General features: G+C 42.7%; 1 protein-coding gene across 1 annotated transcript in view; it reads right to left on the minus strand.

Annotated features, from left to right (window-relative positions):
- The window catches only part of dnai1.2 (dynein, axonemal, intermediate chain 1, paralog 2), a 355,371-nt gene that overhangs the window by 129,821 nt on the left and 203,547 nt on the right, over nucleotides 1–22,003 (minus strand). The window contains exons 16-18 of the mRNA XM_068031491.1: nucleotides 21,615–21,694; nucleotides 5,525–5,673; nucleotides 206–305 (exon numbers count right to left, since the gene is read on the minus strand). Of these exons, the coding sequence (XP_067887592.1) occupies nucleotides 206–305; nucleotides 5,525–5,673; nucleotides 21,615–21,694 (329 nt within the window). The remainder of the gene's footprint in view (nucleotides 1–205; nucleotides 306–5,524; nucleotides 5,674–21,614; nucleotides 21,695–22,003) is intronic.

Here is a 22,003-nt window from a genome sequence, read left to right on the forward strand (position 1 = left end):
ATACATCATGCTGCAATGATTGCCTATGCTACTGAAATTAGAGCAAAATGTCTCTCTTCTCCAGCACTGTTTGCCCTCAATTTATCAGCCTAGTATAACAACTCACACTTATAAAGCACCTTTAGCGCAGCAAATACAATAATTTGAAAAATTGACTGAGTTTGACATTGAGGATGACCTTACATAATGCAAAAAAGTGCATTACCTTTCCATTTGTTGTAACTGCTGCAAACACAGTTGAAGAGTATGGTGACCAGGTAACATCTCCTACTGGTGAATGAAGATCAAAAGTGAACAATGGGTTCCTGAAAGAGAACACACTTCAACCATGATTAAAGTAATTTTAACTTAGATTAAAGCACTTATTAGTTTCTTGGGCCGGCTCAGTTCTAGCAATACCCTGTTCCTAGCACTCTCTTTCAGCGGAGTCAGTATCAGTCACTGTAAATTACTGGACTGAAGTTTTGTAAGAACACTGAATTTTTCAATTAAATTTTTTGTGACAGAGAATTTGTGACTTAATGTGATAAATATATTCTGTTGAATTTGTGTAAATGGGATTACTTTTTGTTTAAAAGCTGTAGAAACAGCAAAGTAAAACATAAGCAGTTGTGCTTTCTAGAAAATTGGTTCTCACTGCAGTAACTGTACACAGCAGGATACATCATTTACTTTTTAGTCTAAGTGTATCATATTTTATTACATTTGCAAAATAATAGCACTTTTATCAAACATATTTTCAGGGGAGGGCTTAAAATAAAAAAAACATGAAAATTGCTATATTTTAGATTATTGAATGACATGGCCAAGTTAAATTTGTGTCACTGTTTCACATTTAATACAGAAATAATTTGAATTTTCTTGTTTCTTTTCCCCTTTTATACAATAGACATGAGTTTCCTCTAAATTATCACATACTTTGTCAACTTCTGGGCAGGTCAGAGTAGAGAATATGCAAGGGAACCAATCACCTGTCAACTGGAGATGAAGAGGATGTTGTCACATTTGAGTGGGTCTATGCAATTTGTAAGGAAACGACTGGAAGGTGTCTTCTGACAGATTTCCTATTATTAACATCTTAGCAGGAACTTTGTTGCAATCCTGGCAGCCAAGATTGCCAAAGTGATGGGGAGACAGGGGGGTGGAAGTGATAGACTTGGTGGTGTTAAAGTTTAAACGGCCACCTTTTCTAGTTCATTTGAGAGCACAGGAGATGAGAAGGATTTTTAAAAATTAATTTTTGCTTCAGCTTGCACCTTCTGCCACACTACACTGCAGCAAATGGCACCAAAATTCAAATTAACCTGACCCTGAGAAGTGAACTGGGTCGTTACAAGCCACATCGCATTACTCAACAACACACAAGGTCACAATGCAGCATCTCTCTTGATCATTTCAAACACACTTTTGGGCGGAGATCCTGCCGCAAAGACTTTTTAGTAGGACCCGTCATAAAGGTAGATTTGGTGTCCGCAAACTTACTAATCAGACCAGCTACATTTTCCTCCAAATCATTTATATATACTACAAACAGCAAAGGTCCCAGCACTGATCCCTGCGGAACACCACTAGTCACATCCCTCCATTCAGAAAAACACCCATCCACTGATACCCTCTGTCTTCCCTATTTTAAGCGCCCCAGCACCTGCTTCCCGAAAGCTGTCAAAGAAATACTTAGCTCACTGCTGAAGAGTGGGGCTGCTGTCAATCTGGCAGCAAAGGAGAAAGTGCTGGAGAAACCCAGCAGGTCAGGCAGCATCTGTGGATAGAGAAGCAGAGTTAACTTGACCAAGTTCGCAGACCTGAAAGTTAACTCTGCTTCTCTCTCCACAGATGCTGCCTGACCTGCTGAGTTACCCCAGCACTTTCTGCTTTGCTGCCACATACTTACCCTGCTGTGTCCCAGTGTCCTGTGAAGTTGCGATCCTCTTCTTCCACTCGAGTGTAACATTGCTTCTTGTAGGTGTGCCGCACCTCGGTAAATAATCTTAATTTTGCACATTCCAGGATGTGAGACTTAAATGTACCATAAAATGCAAATACACGAAAGAAATAAAACCATAATTGAAGAATATTTACATACTATGGGCTTCTAATCATCTGACTCGGAAAAGCTGCAGACTAATATTGGAATCTGTATTCATTTCACTGCCAACTGTTTTGCGAAAATACATGTAACTGCAATTAAATAATGTGCTTAAAAAACAGGAAAATATGTTCATATTCCAGCTGCATTGCCAACTAGAAAGATTACACAAATAAATATGATCAGCTGCTGCAGAAGCAAAGTGTTTGTGAACACGCGTCAATGTGTAATTGAAAAGCCATGACAATAGCACAGATGTCCTCATTAGTCCTGCATAGGTCTTCAAACATGTGTAAGACAAACCTTGCAGCTAGAAGTCAGAGCAGTTACAAGGTGGAGTCACCTTTGCATTTAAAGGACCACACCAAAAGCCAAGGATGGCAGAGGGGTGCTTGAGGGTAGCACCACAGTCTATCGAAGCCTCCCTGCTCACTCTCCTCCAGGCTGTGCGGGCAAAGCGGGAGGTCCTTTTTACTAGCAATGGCAAGAAGAGGCCCTCCCGCCTGAACAAGGCAGTCTGGCTGGAGGTGGCAGAGAAGGTGAGTAGCCGTGGGGCTATTTGGCATCAAAGGGTCCAATGCAGGAAGGGGATAAACAATCACTCTCCCAGCCAGCCGGAGCCCTCTAGGCCTCATGCACACAGAGTACGACCACCAAAGTCATCCACAGCAAAAGGGCTATCATAGCAGCAGCCTGCCTACAGCCAGCTGTAGGCTGCTAGCACAGCAGTGGCACCGCATAGGAAAATCTGCAAGCATTGCCAACAAGCATTTCTGACACAGATGGGTCTGCATGGGTGACACAACACTCTAGAACGACTGGAAACAAAATCGTCTTCACTAACATTGCGTTGCTTTTAATGAAGTGTGCCAGCATGTACCGATCGTGGCTCCTCCCATTACATCATTGGCCTTCCAGAATTGCCAATGTATGAAATAACATCATTGCCACGCTAGTATCACGCATGTGCGTCTCCATGGATACAGTAATATGGGGGACAATGGCTCAGTATTCTGCTGCCAGTAATGGTGGACGCAAAGATGTTGCAGATGCGGACTGCTGCACAACAGGTGAATGAGGATGCTGTGTGGCGTGCAGAGCCCACGGTGGTTCCTATGGCGTGGAGAATCTTTGATCAATGAGACGCTGCCGTGCATCCCTAGCTTGCTGCTCGCCCTGCATGCGGTGCCTGGATGTTCTCTGTCCTCCCATGTGCCTTGCCTCATCATCCGAGGATGAGTCCTGCTCATGTCTCTCCCTCATCCTGCAAGGCCTCCCCACTATTGACTGTGTAGTTGTGCAGAGCATAGCAAACAGCAACGATGCGAGCTACCCTTTCCAGCCTGTACTGCAGTGCACCACCCAATCTATTCAGGCAGTGGAATCACATTTTCAACATGCCGATCGCCTGGCTCTTGTAGCTCTGTGGCTGGCATTGAATAACTGTTCTGCAGCAATTCTGGGACATCTTACTGGTGTCAGGAGCCATGTATGCAAGGGGCGCCCTTGTCTCCAAGAAGCCACCCCTCCATCTGAGCCATTTCAGTGAACAGCAATGGCAACTGCGACTGGCACAGGATGAAAGCGTCATGGTAGCTGCCTGGAAAGCGGGCACAGATTTGCATGAATCGCTTCCAGTGATCAGATATGAGCTGCACATTGATTGAGTGGAAACTCTTACAGTTTACGTATTCAGCTGGTCGCCCGGCGGGAGCCTTGATGGCCACATGGGTGCAATCTATGACCCTTTGCACCTGTGGGACTCCCGCGATGGAGCCGAAACCCTCTCGGCTTGACTTTCAGGGTCTGTCGTGAAGCGGATATAGTCACCAGCCCTCCGGAACAGGGCATTGGTGACCTCCCTGATGCAGCGGTGCACTGCTGACTTCTGTGACCCCACATAGGTCTCCAGTGGGCCCCTGAAATGATGCAGAGGCATAAAAATTGAAAGCTGCTGTCACTTTGAGGGCCACAGGCATAGGATGTCCCCCAAAGCCACTGGGCTGCAGGTCATCATTCAGCAGGGCACAGAGATGTGTCACCACCTCTCTCAACATCCGCAGTCGCCTCTGACACTGGTGCTCTGCAGGTATGTCATGCGGGACCTGTTGATGCAAGTCAATCTGTAGTGGTGAGCTCTCCTTGGGTGCTGCTGCTCACGACCAGAGGCCTCTATGTGTGCTGCAACTGCCTGTTGGTTTTGCCTGTGGTGTATATGGATCGTCTCAAAGAGTGCATCAATGAATATAGGGTGAACCATCCCCATCTTCAAGTTGCAATTCAACTCAGTTCTTTCAATTCTTCAAAGGATCCTGACAGGACAGAGATCGATGTTGAGTGGTACTCTAGGCGCTTTCATGTATCAGCTTTGTGGTATGGCATAACATTGCCCGTTGTAGCTCCTACTCAGAGTAGCACCGCATGACCACATAAAGATTGGCCCACATGACATATAAGCTTCACACGCCTACCGTCTCTGGCACTCTCCCCACATACAGGGTGACTCGAGTGCCATTGCTCCTTCAATGACAGAGGCAATCAATGGCACAGAGCTGCCAACTATTTTGGAGGGCAGAATCCCAGTGGCTCCCTTCGGTAATGCAGAGTGAGACCCCTGAATATCCCCCCTCCCTGCTCCCTTCCATAATGCAAAGTGAGACCACTGAATATCCCCCCTCCCTCCTCCCTTCCGTGATGCAGAGTGAGACCTCTGAATATCCCCCTCCCTCCTCCCTTTAAAAGTACAGACTGAGACCCCTGAATATCCCTCTCCTTCCTCCCTTCCGTGATGCAGAGTGAGACCTCTGAATATCCCCCTTCCCTCCTCCCTTTAAAAATACAAACTGAGACCCCTGAATATTCCTCTCCTTCCTCCCTTCCGTAATGCAGAGTGAGACCCATGAATAGCAGAACTTACCTTTGCTGGCGACAACTTCTGCCTCTGAGGACCCACCGGCTTTTCAAATTGTGAACAGGACGACATGTGACTGTTGCCCATTCAGCAAACAATCCGGAAAAGTCCAAGGAGAGGCGGTGGGCTGCATAATCTGCAGAAGTAAGTACTGTTTAACATATTCTAATAGAGGTGCCGCCGCCGTGCGGCAGGGGGCCGTATCGAGGTCCCTCTGCCGCTGGTAATTTGCGGCAGGCCCTTCTTGATGTCGTGGGTCGAGACGGCCTGTCCCCGCATAATTTTACCGGCTCCCGTGCTGTGACCCATGGTGTCGAGGGGCTGGTAAAATGCAGACCCTAGGAGTGAAATTTATTATTACAAGGAACGGGATAAATTGTAAATCCTATAAATAAATGGAGTTACATCTATTTCCAAGAGTGAAATAGGTTTTATTCTTAAAGCAAGTTGATTGAGGATCCCTCCTAATGAGTGAGCTAAGACAGGTCTTTTTCCCAATGATACTCTCCTTCTCAACTTTCACTTACTTTAAATTGTGATCCCAAATCTTCACTGTCCAATCAGAACTACAGGAAATAAAGATATCTGGATGGAAGGTATTCCAGTGTAAAGCATCCACTGCCATATGATGGGCTTCATAAGTATCCAGAAACTCACTTGAATAGGCTTTGGAGCACTAAAGAATACAACAGTAATAATTATTTAGCACATGTTAGGACAATATACACAAAGTGGCAAATTAAAAGTAAAGCTTGAGCAGTCATTAGCCTCAACTTTGAAGTATTTTGGTGCGTTGTAACATGATTCAGACAACATACAACTCTTTATAATTCCTTTTTTATGTCTAGTTGACTATTTTGTATTTTTCTTGGTGTGAATGTCATGGTAAGATAGAAATGTAACATACCAGAAATCATCATTGTATTACATCTAGGTGGTGCCACTGAAAGTAATGAATGATTCCCAATTGCATCCCATATGATTTGCTGAGAGGTGGGAATGCGATTCATGCTTCTAATCATTAAAGTTATATTTTGTGTGAACAAGGTGAATGAGGCACATTCCCTCTCAGCTAGACCTAATTCTCAAGTTCCGAATCAGAGACTAAGTAAGGTGCAATGGATCTAGCAAAAAAGACTATTGTGAAGGAAGAACCATGAAGCCAACTGGGGTCAGGGCTGTTGTCTGGGTACGAGCAAAATGGAAAGAAGTATCGTAATTATTTTGAGCAAAATGCAAACAGGTAGAGTAAATATATTGAATTTTATCGTTTGGCAACTAATTATCAATTATTTGACACTTAGCAAGCATAAGCCCTGATTTTAACCTGGGGAACCAGTGCGGCAATGGGCGTGGTGGCTGTCTAAGGCATTTTTAACCCCTGGGCCGGATAATCATTTGAGTGATGGATTGCTCTACTAATCATGTCAGGATTCAGGCAACCCACAAATCGGGTGTGCACAATTTCCAATGTGACTATCTGCTTTGATTTTTGACTGTTCAATTTGCAAGGTTGTATCTGGTGCTGATATGAACAGAAGATCAGCCCCCCAATTTTCCAATCCTTCACTGGAGGTGCTAATAGAGAAGGTGAGGGCAAGGAAGATGGTCCTCTTCTCCAAAAACCACAAAAGCATCCCCAGGACCATAATTCTGTGGGAGTCAACAGAGGTGGTTGACAGGATCAGTGCTATCAGCATCACCTGCTATACATGTTCAATGACTTCACAAAAGCAGCAATGATGAGTAGATCTCTTTATCTCTCCACGTCTCTTAGCAGCACTTTACAACACAACACACCCTCCCCACTACTCACATCAATCCCCTTCCTCCATTTCATCCTTCAACGCACAAGGGCATAATGCAGCCTCTCTCTTCATCATTTCAAACACACACATTTCCTTTTTCTGTTTTCATACCACACATATAACATTTTCCTCTCATATCTCACTACCAGTTGCACAACCATTTCTTTCTCCCACCATTGCCTCATTGGTTTATATTACATACATTTCCTTTTACATTCATCACCTCCCCATCTTCATTCCATCTAGATTTTTCTCCAGCTCTCAACACATCTACAAAAGGTACTAGCCTACACATCATTTACTTTTTCAACAGCCATTCACTAACTTTGACTTTCTCTTTCTGGAGGACAAAATAGTTTATAATTTGAAAGGCAGACACAAGATGGGTGACAAAGTACCAAATATAATTTCCCTCAGCCAGGCAAAGCAAAAAACCCTGGAGATCGGTGGCCCTGGTAGAACAATTATCATCACAGTAGGTGAGGCTGGCAGCTTAACTTGACAGGGTGTGTGTATTTTACTTGTAACCCTTTGTTCGCTTTAGCAGATATGCAGTAAGCTTTGCAACATGATATTTTATTCTCAAGACTGTCTCCTCTGATGTCCAGTTTCTATGTGCCATCCTCAATTGTGTCCTTTTTCTCTTTCCTCTAGGTCTCTTATCAGAATAAGAGACCAGGAGGAGGAGAGATGCCCGTGCACCCTCCTGTTGCTTTCCTGCCTTCCCCTCATCTTTCTTGTCGGAAAAGGTCGACTGCTGTTGCTGTGCCTCCTCAAAATGCAGACTCTCTTTTATGCGAGGTTAGAGGGAATTTTAGCCTGTCACGGTGGGTAGGTTTCTGTGCGGGTGGCAGGTTAAAACAGCTGTACAGACGTCTGCCTTAAACCTGAGTGTGCTCTTCAGCATGTGGGAAACCTCCATGGGACAGGCAAGTCTGTCATTTAAATATGTGAAGTGCTCATTATAGAGTCATAGAATCATTTATGACAGAGAAGGAGGCCATTCGGCCCATCAAGTTCAGCAAAGAAGGTGACTATTCGACCCATCGAGTCAGTCCCGCTCCACCTCGCTCCCCGTAGCCCTGGAAGTTTATTTCTTTCGTGACCATTCAATTAGCTGCTTCTTAACCCAGGAATCAGAATTTAACAGTGCATGGGTTTCTTGGCTTCCTGGAACTCACCAGGGAAAACAAGGTGAGAGGAAAGTGGGATTTGACAAGGCTGAGCAACTGACAGGCAAGAAATGCTTTAAATATGACACCTGCTTCCATGCCTACATGAAAGACTTTATCTGACAGGACTTGGTCTGAGAGTGGGCTTTCACTGTGTTGGAAGGGAGTCCAAATACATTGGAGGTCATTACTACTCCCTTTGAGTTTTTTTTCCTTTGATCTGCACTTCACAGCTGTCAACTTTCAGATCTGCATTGGAGCAGCTTATGCAGCTCTATCTTCGACCTCAGATGAGCTGAAAGAGACTGCTGTGGGATGTCACCACACCTCTGTTGACCTATGGCTGTGCTCATTGTTGAAAGAACTGTTCGTTGTCTGCTGCAGCCGAAGTGTCTTGAATGCCTATCAAGAACAGACTATTTCATCAAATCTGTGTGGAGACTTCGAGTGGCATTTTATCATTTGCACATTAGAATACCTCACCCATCAGGAACGTAACCCACAAAGACAACCTTATTTAGTCATTCTTAAGAAACAACTAATTTTTAAAAACACCACTTTTAAAACCGGTTAACTATTAGTTTTGAATGTATGTGTGTGTGTGGGGGAGTTAGGTTAAAATAAGAAGTTATAAGGTCTTTAGACATAGGTTCACCTTAATAGCTTAAGATTTAGTTTCAATAAATAGTTAATTTGTTGTTGTCTAAAGATACCTGGTATTGGTCTATTTTATTCTGGAGGTTACTAGAAGGTTTAATTTGGCTGGGTGGGAAAACTTCAATAATATTCTGCGACCCGTGGAGTGATGGGACTGAATTGACAGTGCGTTGCTCCTGCCTCGGTCGTAACATATTTAATTGGACGTCTCGTCTGGGATTCGGTTAATTAGGGGGCTTACGTTTGGAATCATTGCTTTTCTCTGGGATAACATATAAATTGAGGTCTTGCGCCTGGCATCATATTAATTGCACTCGTGTCTGGGATCATATTAATTGGAAACTTGATTGTCGGGATCCAAATCTAATGCCAATTACAAAAAAAAGGAACCAGGTTTCTTGTATAATAAGGTACTGTCTATATCATCAGAATGGCATTAGCAGTTGCAGCAGAGTTTCTGGGAAAGGAGAATGTTTCCCTCAGTGACTTGATAACTTTAACTAAGAATAAACTAAAAGAATTGGCAGCAAAAGTGGGGCTAGAATTGAAATCAGGTGCCAAAAAAGCAGTGATTTTTGATGTAATAGTTCAACATTTAAAAATAAAAGAAGAAGACGGGGAACAAGAAGGTAGTAAGTCAGAGAGTAATATAGTGGAATTGGCTAAGATTCAGTGATAAATGAAAAAAACCTGAGCAGGAAAAAGAAATAGCAATATGAAAACTTGAATTAGAAAAAGAAGAAAGGGAAAAAGAGAGAGCATTTCAGACAGTAAGTGAAAGAGAAGAAAGGGAATCTAAATTAAGAGAGATGGAACTAAGACAAAGGGGTAGTCTTGACTCCAGGGAATATTTGGGTCAGGAAGAATCTGAATTCAGCTTATAACCCAGTGAAAAACTGTTTAAACTTACACAAGCTCTTCCTAAGTTTGAGGAAAGGGACATAGGGTCATTTTTCATATCTTTTGTAAAAATAGCCAAATAGATGAAATGGCCAAAGGAAAGATGGACACTGCTTATGCAAAGCAGTTTGGTAGGCAGAGCTCATGAGGTTTATGCCATGCTTCCTGAAGAGGCTTCTGCAGATTATGAGATGGCAAAAAAGGCTATTCTCGCTGTGTATGAGTTAGTCGCTGAAGCTTACCGTCAGAAGTTTTGGAACGTATGGAGATTGGCTGGGCAGACGTATATAGAATTTGAGAGAGTGAAGCAAATACATTTTGACGATTGGATATGGGCATTAAAGATGGAAACCACATATGAGAACCTTCGAGAGTTGATTCTCTTGGAAGAGTTTAAAAACTCCATTGTTTCAGTAGTGAGAACTCATGTAGATAACCTGAAAGTTTTGAAAGATAGGCAAGCAGTGGAAATTGCTGATGATTTCGAGCCTGTGAATAAGCTAAAACCTTTTGTCCATCACCTCCATAAACCCGAGAAGGATAGAAAGTGGGAGAGTGAAAAGAAGGCAAATAGCTGGGGACAATAAAGAACAGCTGGGAATGCCCCCGGATCACCTCATCAGGCTAGAAAGCATGGTGCTGAGGGTAGAAGTGAGGTTCGCAAGCCAAAGTGTTATCATTGCCACAAAACAAGTCATCTTCATTCAGAATGCTGGAAATTGTGAGGTAAACCCATTGGACTTGTTGGGGTATGCAAAGCTAATGCTGAGGAAAAGACTCTGACTGAGAATATAGCAGACCAGGATATAGCTTTAAGAGCAGCTGTAAAACCAGATACAAAAACTAAAGTGAGTGTAGAGGTTAAGAATAAGATATCCTGAAAGTAACTCCTTCAAGCGAGGCAGGAAAACCTATCATTATACTCAGGGGTACAGGAGCAACCCATACACTCTTGCTGGGGAAAGATATAATGTTTCCACCAGAGAGTGCCTTGAATGCTAAAGCTTTAGTTAATGGAATTGGTGGGGAGTATATACCTGTACCTTTATATTAAGTAGACCTAATGAATGACTTAATATCTGGGATGGTAACTGTCGGAGTTGTCCACAGTTTGCCAGTAGAGGGAATTGATCTACTCCTAGGAAGTGATTTGGCCGGATCAAAAGTATCAGTTTCTCCTATTATTACAAAGGAACCAAGTGAAGTTAAGGAAATTGAGCAATTACAGGAACAAGTTCCAGGGCGGCACAGTGGCACAGTGATTAGCACCGCAGCCTCACAGCTCCAGCGACCCGGGTTCAATTCTGGGTACTGCCTGTGTGGAGTTTGCAAGTTCTCCCTGTGACCATGTGGGTTTTCGCCGGGTGCTCCGGTTTCCTCCCACAGCCAAAGACTTGCTGGTTGATAGGTAAATTGGCCATTATAAATTGCCCCTAGTATGGGAAGGTGGGGCCTGTTTCAGTGCTGTATCGCTAAATAAATAAAAATATTTCCTGTGTGAGTAGTCACCTAAACAGGATCCATTGCTGGAGGTAAAAGTGGCACCACAAACAGAGAGCCAAGTATCTGAAACCTTATTTGGGGATTTAGATAATCCAAATGAGATGTTTAACAGATCTCCTATAATTGCAGCACAGCAAGCTGATCCAGAGTTACACCAAATATCACCGATGGCTCTGATAGAAGCTGAGGCGAAAGGAGTTCCAGAAGGCTATTATATGGCAAACCGGGTTTTGAGGAGGAAATGAAGACCACCTCATAGACCTGCGGATGAAGACTGGACAGTTGTTGAACAGATAGCGGTACCACTTAAATATCGCCAGGGATTATTATGGTCGCATTCCTTTTGCAGGTCATAGGGGGATTCGGAAGACCAAATTACATATAAGCCAACATTATTATTGGCCAGGTCTTACAAAGGATGTAAAGCAGTTTTGTGTGGCTCAGGAACTCCTTAAAGCATCCCAAGCCAATATGAAGCACAGTTCAGAGGCCCATATGGAGTGATCAAAAGAGTGGGTAAGGTAGATTACTTGATTGGCACCCCTGCTCGCCAGAAGAAGAATCGGTTGCGTCACGTCAATATGTTAAAGCAATAATATCACAGGGAGGAGGATAAGCCAGTATAGGTATGTCAGGTAATCGGGACTGTTGATAAGGAAAAGGATAGTGAGGATGAGGCAGAAGGAGGCTTAGACAATTCTCAGAGTGAACCTCCAACTATCAGATTAGTGAATACAGAAGTCTAGGAAATTGTGATTGGCAGAAAGATTAGAGGGGAGATGAGGAAATATATTTTCACCCAGAGGCTGGTGGGGGTCTGGAACTCACTGCCTGAAAGGGTAGTAGAGGCAGAAACCCTCAACTCATTTAAAAGCTGTCTGAATATGCACCTCAAGTGCTGTAACCTGCAGGGCTACTGACCAAATGCTGGAAGGTGGGATTAGGCTGGGTGGCTCATTTATCAGTCAGCGCAGACATAATGGGCAAAGTGGCCTCTTTCTGTGCCGTAAACATTCTATTCTATTATCAAATAGGTAATAGAATTTCTTTCTGGAAATCTAAGTACAGTACATCCACCGGTTCCCCTTTATCCACAGCACATGTTACTTCTTCAAAGAACTCCAATAATTTGGTTAAACATGATTTCCCTTTCACAAAACCACGTTGACTCTGCCTGATTACCTTGAATTTCTCTAAGTGCCCTGCTATAACGTCTAATAATAGCTTCTAACATTTTCCCTGTTACGACCGAGGCAGGAGGAATGCACTGTCTTTTCTAGTTCCACTTCTCCACAGGTCACAACATATATTCAAATGTTTACCCAGTTACTGATACGGTCAATCATATACTCTACTCTTTATCCCCGAATAAAATACACCAGCCAAGTTCTTTAATAAACAACAAAATTATCAGTTTATTATAAAACAAGACGTATCCAGTAACCAAACAAAGTATTAACACACAGATTGAAATATGAAAGCTCCCTTTTTACTTGAGCCCCACACACAGATACACACACACACACACACACACGGTAACTGAAAAATAGAGATTTTATCTGCTGAGCTCTTTTACAAAAAAAAGCAGCAAAAAATACTTTGGCCAAATACTTGTCAATTCTTGAAGAAAATGGATGAGATATGTTGTGACCCAAAATGGCATACAGCCTGGCATCTGAGTACACGTAGATGGGTCACTGGGATCTTTTATGTTGCAGTTTTTTTCAGGCAGCTTCAAGAATTAATCTGGCAAGCTTTCTCGGAGCTCTTCAGGAGAACCATGGCATTTCTCAGATACAAGAGGAAGGAGGCAAACTGGGTGTTTCTCTCTTGGCAAGTTGATCTCCAACTGCTTTCAAACAGAGTCTACACCCCAATGAAAACAAAACAACATCTCAGAAGCAAAACCAAACCTGACACTCATAAATCGTACATGCCACTTCTCTGTAAACATCACTCCCAAGTCATCACGGTTTCTGTTGTTATAGAGTTTAAGGTTGACTTCCAGTAAAGGTTGTTTTCAAAGAAGACCTCAGTGTTCTTCCGGTGACCTCTTTTAAAAAACAAGTTCCAACATCTGTGGAATTACTTCAGTTCTCCGATGAATCCATCTCCACCATTTTAACAATTTTAACACGAATCCTCAAAAAAAATAGAAGCACCTTCATAACATCTCGAAGACAGATGTTAAGCTAACTAGCCTGTAGTTTCCTGCTTTCTGTCTCCCTTCCTTTTTGAACAAAGGAGTTACATTTGCTATTTTCCAATCTGATGGAACCTTCCTTAATCTAGGGAATTTTAGAAAATTAAAACTTATATTCCATATATATTCCGTTCCCTTTGCAATAAACGACAACATTGCATTTGTCTTCTTAATCACTTGCTGTACCTGCATACTAACTTTTTTTGTTTTGTGTACGAGGACACCCATATCCCTCTTCAGTTACGTGGATAGATTGGAAAAGCTGGGGCTGTTCTCCTTGGAGAAGAGATGATTAAGAGAAGATTTGATAGAGATGTTCAAAATGATGAGGGCTCTGGACAGAGTAGGTAGGGAGAAACTGTTCCCGTTGGCAGAAGGATCGAGAATCGGAGCACACCGATTTAAGCTGATTGGCAAAAGAAGCAACATGAGGAAAAATGTTTTTATGCAGCGAATGGTTAGGATCTGAAGTGCACTACCTGAGAGTATAATGAAGAGTCAATTGTGACTTTCAAAAGGAAATTGGATAATTATCTGAAAAAAAAATATTTGCAGGGCTACGGGAAAAAGGTGGGAGAGTGCGACTTGGTAGTTGCTCCTGCAGAGAGCTGGCACAGACACATTGGGCCAAATGGCCTTCTTCTGTGCTATAACTATTCTATGATTCGAAGTGGCCCAGAAAGGCTCCCAATGTGTTTCAAAAGTCCCCTTTAAACCTCCAACAATAAGTTAAGAGTAAAATGTGACATACCTTTAACTAGTGCTCAAAACACTCTGTAACGACAAGTTCACTCCCAATCAGCCGGTTGCTGTTAGGAGAGGGTTTTAGTTCAAGAGCTAGCCATCAAAATGCTGTGCAGCCTCCTTAATGAGCACCAGCAGGCAATTTACATGGCAATCAGATGCTTAATGATTCTTTGGACGGCCATCCCTTGTGTAAGCTTAGACTCCTTTACCAAGTTGGTACCTTAGGCGTTCTACAGGCTAAAGTAGTGTTAGAGCTTAAGACCTTGTCTTGGCCACCTCAGAGGCTCTTTAAAGCCTGAGGTATCTGGGAAAAATCGCCCCTCAAATCCTTAGCAGCACTGAATGGCAGAGACCCATAGGTGTTCTTTGTACCTAATGTTGCTGGAGTGGCAATGACGGTATATATGTATTAAAATAGATCTTAACGGTTAGAAAATGAAAGGCATAGTTACTAGACTGTGAATATATGTCTCTTTGAATGTGCTGTGTAGTGCTGTTATATTGTACAGTTCCTTCCCACAAACAAGATTGCAGAGCTTCTGATCAAAACACAATGAGTTCTCCCCATCTGCAGCAGATTTGTATGTTTCTATTTAACTTACTTATCATGTTGCTGCAGATGGGGAGAACTCATTGTGTTTTGATCAGAAGCACTACACAGCACATTCAAAAAGACATATTCACAGTCTAGTAACTATGCCTTTCATACATATTTGAAAAACTTAGCTAAGAACTTCGCTTGTAAAATAAATCATTGCCTTGAATTTCTTTGTTGTTGCAGTAAGAAATCTATTTTCCATCCATACAAAATTCCAACGGAAGTTGGGGCAGGTGCATAATACAGCTGTTCTGGTATGGGCGGTCATATTATGTTGTCATGATGCTGAGGAAAATACATCGTATGACATATTTACCGTCATTGCCGACTCCTGTTCCTATGTTCCCATGTTCGCCATGGTCTGCTGCATGCTGAAACAACATCTCCATCATGATGGCACAGCCAATACATCCTCTTTCCAGCCAGCTTGTTTGTGATTACCTCTGGTTAGGCCACAGATGGAGTATTGTGTTCAATTCTGGGCACTACACTTTAGGAAGAGTGCCAAGGCCTTGGACAGGATTTTATTTTTATTCATTCATGGGATGTGGGCAACGCTGGCTGTGCCAGCATTTATTGCCCATCCCTAATTGCCCTTGAAAAGGTGCTGGTGAGCCACCTTCTTGAGACACTGCAGTCCATGTGGGGTAGGTACACCCACAGTGCTGAAGAGATTTACCACAATAGTAGCTGGGTTGTGTGAAGAGACTAGAGAGGCTGGGATTGATCCCCTTGGAGCAGAGAAGGTTCATACAAATCTTGAAAATTTATAGCATGGAAGGAGGCCATTTTGCCCATCGTGTCCATGCTGGCTAACAAGGAGCAATCCAGCCTAATTGCACTTTCCAACTTTCCCACTTTTGTCTGTAGCCTTCTAGGTTATGGTGCTTCAATTGCTTATCCAAGTACTTTCTAAATGCTATGAGAGTTTCTGCCCTCTACCACCCTTTTAGGCAGTGAGCTCCAAAGCCCTACCACCATCTGGGTGAAAAGAAAATTCCCCTCATATCCCCTCTAAACCTATCTCTTACCCTAAATCTGTGCCCCCTGGTTAAGGACCCCTCAACCAAGGAGAATAAGGCCTTCCTATCCACTCTATCTAGACCCCTCATAATTTTATACACTTCAATTAGGTTTCCCCTCAGCCTCCTTTGTTCCAAAGATAACAATCCTAGCCTATCCAATCTGTCCTCATAATTAAAATTCTCCAGTTTAGGCAGCAGCCTCATCAATCTGTGTTGTGGTTGTTGGAGGTCAATCATCTGAGCTCCAGGACATCACTGCAGGAGTTCCTCAGGGTAGTGTCCTAGGTCCAACTACCTTCAGCTGCTTCATCAATGACCTTCCTTCAATCATAAGGTCAGACGTGGCATTACCATCGCTGAATCCCCCACTATCAACATCCTAGGGGCTACCATTGACCAGAAACTGAACTGGAGTAACCATATAAATACCATGGCTACTCTGGCAGCTGAAAAATACCAGCGCCATTGCAAAATGATCCCAAATGGGGCCTTTGATAAGGTGCCACATAGTTGACTCATGACTAAGGTCAGAACATGTAGAATCAGGGGACAAGTAGCAGAATGGCTTCAAAACAGAAAACAGTGAGTAAGGGATAAAGGTATTTACTCAGACTGGCAAAAGATGAGAAGCGGTTTTCAACAAGTATCGGTCCTGGGACCACAGATGTTCACTATTTACATGAAGGATTTGGACTCGGGAATCAGAAGGGCAATTTCAAAATTTGCAGACAACACCAAATTGGGGAGTGCAGTTAATGCAGAGAGGTACGGTGACAAAATACAGGAAAACATTAATAGACTTGCAGAATGGGCATATAATTAGCAAATTAACTTCAAAAAGACAAGAGCAGGGTGGAAATGCAGTGGAAGACCTGCAGATTTTTGACCGTTGTCAGGTCATTTTCTGTTTGCCAATATCTTCCACAGTTATGTTCATGACACCCAGCTCTACATTTACCTGCTTTGCAGTACCATTGTAAGGTTGCCTGTCTGACATTAACTTGCAGATAAGTCTAAATGTTCCCCAGCATTGGGAAGGTGTAAACCAAGAGCCGCAGCATGGAATCCTGAAGTTACGGTAAAAATGTTTTTTTTAAAGTTCTGGATGAGTGCCTTTATACAGGGGCTTAGAGGGGGAATCCATAAAATCTCTGTGAATGGGGAGACCTGAGTGCTATCTGTTATAATGGCAGACAGGATTGGAGTCCATGGCAATAGTGCAGCGTGCCAGAGATGCACTTGTAGCAGCCTGGATGTCCAGCAGCCCCATATTAATTTGATGCCCACCCTCTCACCCCAAGAACCACTGGGTCTAGTCAATTTCAATTTCTCATTTCATTTTCAAACTTATGCATTGGCCTTTCCCACACTGCCTCTGCACCCACTTCCAGTCTATATTCTCTCCCTTATCCTTAAGTTCTCTAACATGCATTTTGTGGCCATCCCAATTTGTCCGGCCATAATTGGCAGATTCAACTTCTAATCCCATTCACCTTTCTACTTCACTCTTCTTCTTTAAAAACCTTCCTAAGATCCATCTGTCCAACCAATTATTTGGTCACTATTCCTAAGTTTCCCACCATGACATGACATTAATTCCTTTTAATTTCTTCACTCTATAATGTAACTTGAGAAGCTTTTGAATACCTATACTTAAAAGGGGAGCAAATTACCAATCAAACTACAGGGCCATTAACCTTGTGTCAATACTGGGTGAAATAATGGAAACCATACCAAGGAATAGGCTGGAGGAGTTTCTGTATAGTAATAGCTTAATAAATAACAAACAGCAGGAAATAAAAAATACTTGAATTTAAATTGCATCTTTCATGTCCTAAGGATGTCCCAAAGTACTTCACAGCCAATGGAGTACTTTTGAAAGTGTAGTCACTGCTTCACCAGCGACTTCCACATTGCAAGAAAGCATATAAAAATGATAAAGAAACAAAGTAAATTAAAGGAGGCTAAAAGCCAATCTTCCTGTGTGTGACAAGTATATTAATGCTACATTGACACTGAAGCAAAATGGTATTGTCTTTATCTTGCAATGATACAGGTTGAAACATGTTTTCACTGACCTCATATTTTTATTATTTGTTTTTGGGATGTGAGCATCACTAGAAAGACCAGCATTTATTGTCCATCCCTAATTGACCTTGAGAAAATGTTGGTGAGCTGCCTTCTGGACTGCTGCAGTCTGTGTGGTGAAGGTGCTGTTAGGTAGCGATTTCCAGGAATTTGACCCAGTAACAATTAAGGAACGGTGATATATTTCCAAGTCATGGTGGTGTCATGCAGGGCCCACCCGCCAAGATTCATTTTGCCACATGAACATTTATTTTTAAACTGTTACTGGAGTAAAGAAGGAACTTGCTTTTTAAAAGAAAGTACCAGATCCTTGGCTGGAGAGACTTTTTTTTGCATACTAACAGCCATTGTTGGAACAAAGGAATCACTCCTTGCTTCAATTAATCCACAATGGACTTTTGATTACCAGACATTGAGGGTGGAGAGCTTGCATTCCAGGTTGACTGCTAAGATGACCCAATACCCAAATGGATGTGATCACACCCCCTAGTCATATGACTAATCTGCTGGGCAACCTGAGTTTTTTGAATTTGAACTTGCCACAGAGAATTTGAACATAAAAAGCTCTTTGCTCCTGGACTGAGAACATCTCTCTCCTGTCTGCTCCCATCTCTTTCTCATGGAACTGAAGACCCATTAAAAACACATGAAACCCAAGAAAGAAAAGTCTCCTACAGTGAACAAGGTTTAAGAAGAGTACTGGGCCCCAACAAAAAGCAAGATCTACCTACAAGTAAGGACTACAGCGAGCTCGAAGCACAGTAACAAAAAACCATCTTCAGAGATTGCCTCAAACCTCTCTACTTTATTTTTCTTCTGCTCTTTTCTATCTCTATTTGCATATGCGTATCACGTATGCATGCTAGCGTGGGATGCAGTGTGTATCCGTGGGCGTTAACTGAATTAGAGTTTAAGTTTAAGTTTTAATAAATTTCGCATTTCTTCTTCAAATCTATGAAGGCCTGTTTGTGCTCATTTCTTTGCCATATAATTGGAAAGCGGTGAACAAGGATTCACCAAGCGGAGGCTCAAACCACAGTGTGTTTATAACAAAGCCCTGTTACAATAAGACCAGGTGAAGGCTGAGAAAGACCCCTATACACCTTTCTCACTTGGTCGTAACAATGGTGTGTGTATTGGAGGGGAGATTTTGTTGGTCCCATGTTCCTATGCACTTGTTGCCCTCATCCATCTCGGCAGTAGAAGTTATATATTTGAGCAATGCTGTCCGAGAAACCTTGGCCAGTTGCTGCAGTCCATCTTGTGGATGGCACACACCGCAACTATGATGCACCAGTGGTGAAAGGAGAAATTTTTTTACAGTGGTGGTGGGGTAACAATCAAGTAGGCTGCTTTGTCCTGGATGGGGTTCAGAGGAGATTTGATAGAGGTGTTCAACATCATGAATAAAGAGAAACTATTTCAAGTGTCAGAAGGGTCAGTCGCCAGAGGACAAAGATTTAAGATGATTAGCAAAAGAACCAGAGGCGACATGGGGGAAACATTTTTATGCAGCAGGTTGCTGTGATCTGGAATGCACAGCCTGAGAAGGTGATGGAAGCAGATTCGATGCAACATTCAAAATAGAATTGGATAAATATTTGAAGGAAAAAGATTTACAGGGCTCTGGCTGATGGGCAAAGCAGTGGATCTAATTGAATAGATCTACCAAATAGCCATCACAGGCAAGATGGGCCGAATGGCCTCCTTTTGTGCTTTGCCATTCTATGATTTGATGATCATCTTTCCTGATAGTTGTAAATTCTCACTCTGGTATCACCCTGGAAAATCTTAATTGCACCTTCTCCAGTGGCTCTATATCCTTTTTATAATATGGAAAACCGTTCACGGTACACCAAGTGTGGTTGACTCCAAGGCTCGATATGAGTTTAACATAATTTCACTGCTTTTCAATTCTAACCTCTAGAAATGAACCACAGTGCTTTATTTGCTTTCTATATGGCCTTATTAACCTATATTGCTACTTTTAGTGATCTAAGTATCTGTACCCCAGATCCTTCTGCTTCTCTATCCCATTTAGACACTTACTTTCCAAGTGTCCTCCTTATTCTTCCCACCTAAATGTACCACTGCACACTTACCTATCTTGAAGCCTTTGACTAGGTCCCGCATGGCAGACTGGTACAAAAGGTGAAGTCACACGGGATCAGAGGTGAGCTGGCAAGATGGATACAGAACTGGCTCGGTCATAGAAGAAAAATGGTATCAGTGGATGGGTGCTTTTCTGAATGGAGGGATGTGACTAGTGGTGTTCCGCAGGGATCAGTGCTGGGACCTTTGCTGTTTGTAGTATATATAAATGATTTGGAGGAAAATGTAGCTGGTCTGATTAGTAAGTTTGCGGACGACACAAAGGTTGGTGGAGTTGCGGATAATGATGAGGATTGTCAGAGGATACAGCAGGATATAGATCGGTTGGAGACTTGGGCGGAGAAATGGCAGATGGAGTTTAATCCGGACAAATGTGAGGTAATGCATTTTGGAAGGTCTAATGCAGGTGGGAGGTATACAGGAAATGGCAGAACCCTTAGGAGTATTGACAGGCAGAGAGATCTGGGCGTACAGGTCCACAGGTCACTGAAAGTGGTAACGCAGGTGGATAAGGTAGTCAAGAAGGCATACGGCATGCTTGCCTTCATTGGTCGGGGCATAGAGTATAAAAATTGGCAAGTCATGTTGCAGCTGTACAGAACCTTAGTTAGGCCACACTTAGAATATTGCGTGCAATTCTGGTCGCCACACTACCAGAAGGACGTGGAGGCTTTGGAGAGGGTACAGAGGAGGTTTACCAGGATGTTGCCTGGTCTGGAGGGCATTAGCTATGAGGAGAGGTTGGATAAACTCGGATTGTTTTCACTGGAACGACGGAGGTGGAGGGGCGACATGATTGAGGTTTACAAAGTTATGAGCAGCATGGACAGAGTGGAAGAGTCAGTTACTAGGGGACATAGGTTTAAGGTGCGAGGGGCAAAGTTTAGAGGGGATGTGCGAGGCAAGTTTTTTACACAGAGGGTGGTGAGTGCCTGGAACTTGCTGCCAGGGGAGGTGGTGGAAGCAGATACGATAGCGACGTTTAAGAGACATCTTGACAAATACATGAATAGGAAGGGAATAGAGGGATATGGGCCCTGGAAGTGCAGAAGGTGTTAGTTTAGGCAGGCATCAAGATAGGCGCAGGCTTGGAGGGCCGAATGGCCTGTTCCTGTGCTGTACTGTTCTTTGTTCATTTGCCAATTAAATGCCCATTCTGAAACTTTATTAATAACTCCCTGTATTTTGTTGCAGACCTCATTTATATTAACTATACCCCCCAAATTGCTGTGGTCTGCAAATTTTGAAATTGTCCTCCGATTCCAGAATCCAGACCATTTATGTAAATAGTGAACAACAGTAGTCCCATCATCAATCCTTGGGAAACACTACGTCCCACTTTTTACCAGTCTGAATAACTACCTTGAACCGCTATTCCGTTTTCTGTTTTGTAGCCAGCTTGCTACCCAATCTGCTGCCTGTCCTGAGTCCACATGTTCTGACCTTAGCCATGAGTCTACTATATGCCAGAAAATATTTCGGATCCAATTTGTTCAAAACTTTCATATTTTAAACACTTCCATTATATCCTCTCTCAGTCTTTTCTATGCAATGAACAGCCACAGGGTAATCAACCATTCCTTAAACATCATTCCCTTAACTCTGGGGTCAACTGTGTAGCCTTTCTCTGTACCAGCACTAATAACTGGATATCCTTTTTGAAATATGGAGCTGAAAATTACCAAGATCAAATACAGTTTTAAAATGCTGTTATTAGATTTATATGCTATACATTTTGCTATGTATCCCAAAATTCTGTTTGCCTTTTTAACAGTCTGTAACATTGTATTGATGGTGATCCTACCTTGTGTATTTTTCCTTCTTCTGTCCCCACTAGAAACAAGTTGTTCTTCTCTTTATGGAAGTCAAAAGAAGTTCCACATCCTAGTTAAAATATACAAAAAGTGAAGAGTTCATGTTTGAAAGTTCAAAGGTTTTTGTCACACCATTGCTCCTGTTGGTAAGGCTGGAAATCCCTGTCATTTAATTAACTTAAATCCTAGGGTTTACCCGATTGATTGCTGGGATGGCAGGATTGTGCTTTGAGGAGAGATTGAGGACAATGGGCCTATATTGGCTAGAGTTTAGAAGAACGAGAGGTGATCTCATTGAAGCATACAAAATTCATACAGGGCTTGACAAAGTTGATACAGTTAGGATGTTTCCCCTGGCTGGGGGTCTAGAACCAGGGGA

Source organism: Heterodontus francisci, chromosome 1, assembly GCF_036365525.1.
Source record: "Heterodontus francisci isolate sHetFra1 chromosome 1, sHetFra1.hap1, whole genome shotgun sequence".
NCBI lineage: Eukaryota > Metazoa > Chordata > Chondrichthyes > Heterodontiformes > Heterodontidae > Heterodontus > Heterodontus francisci.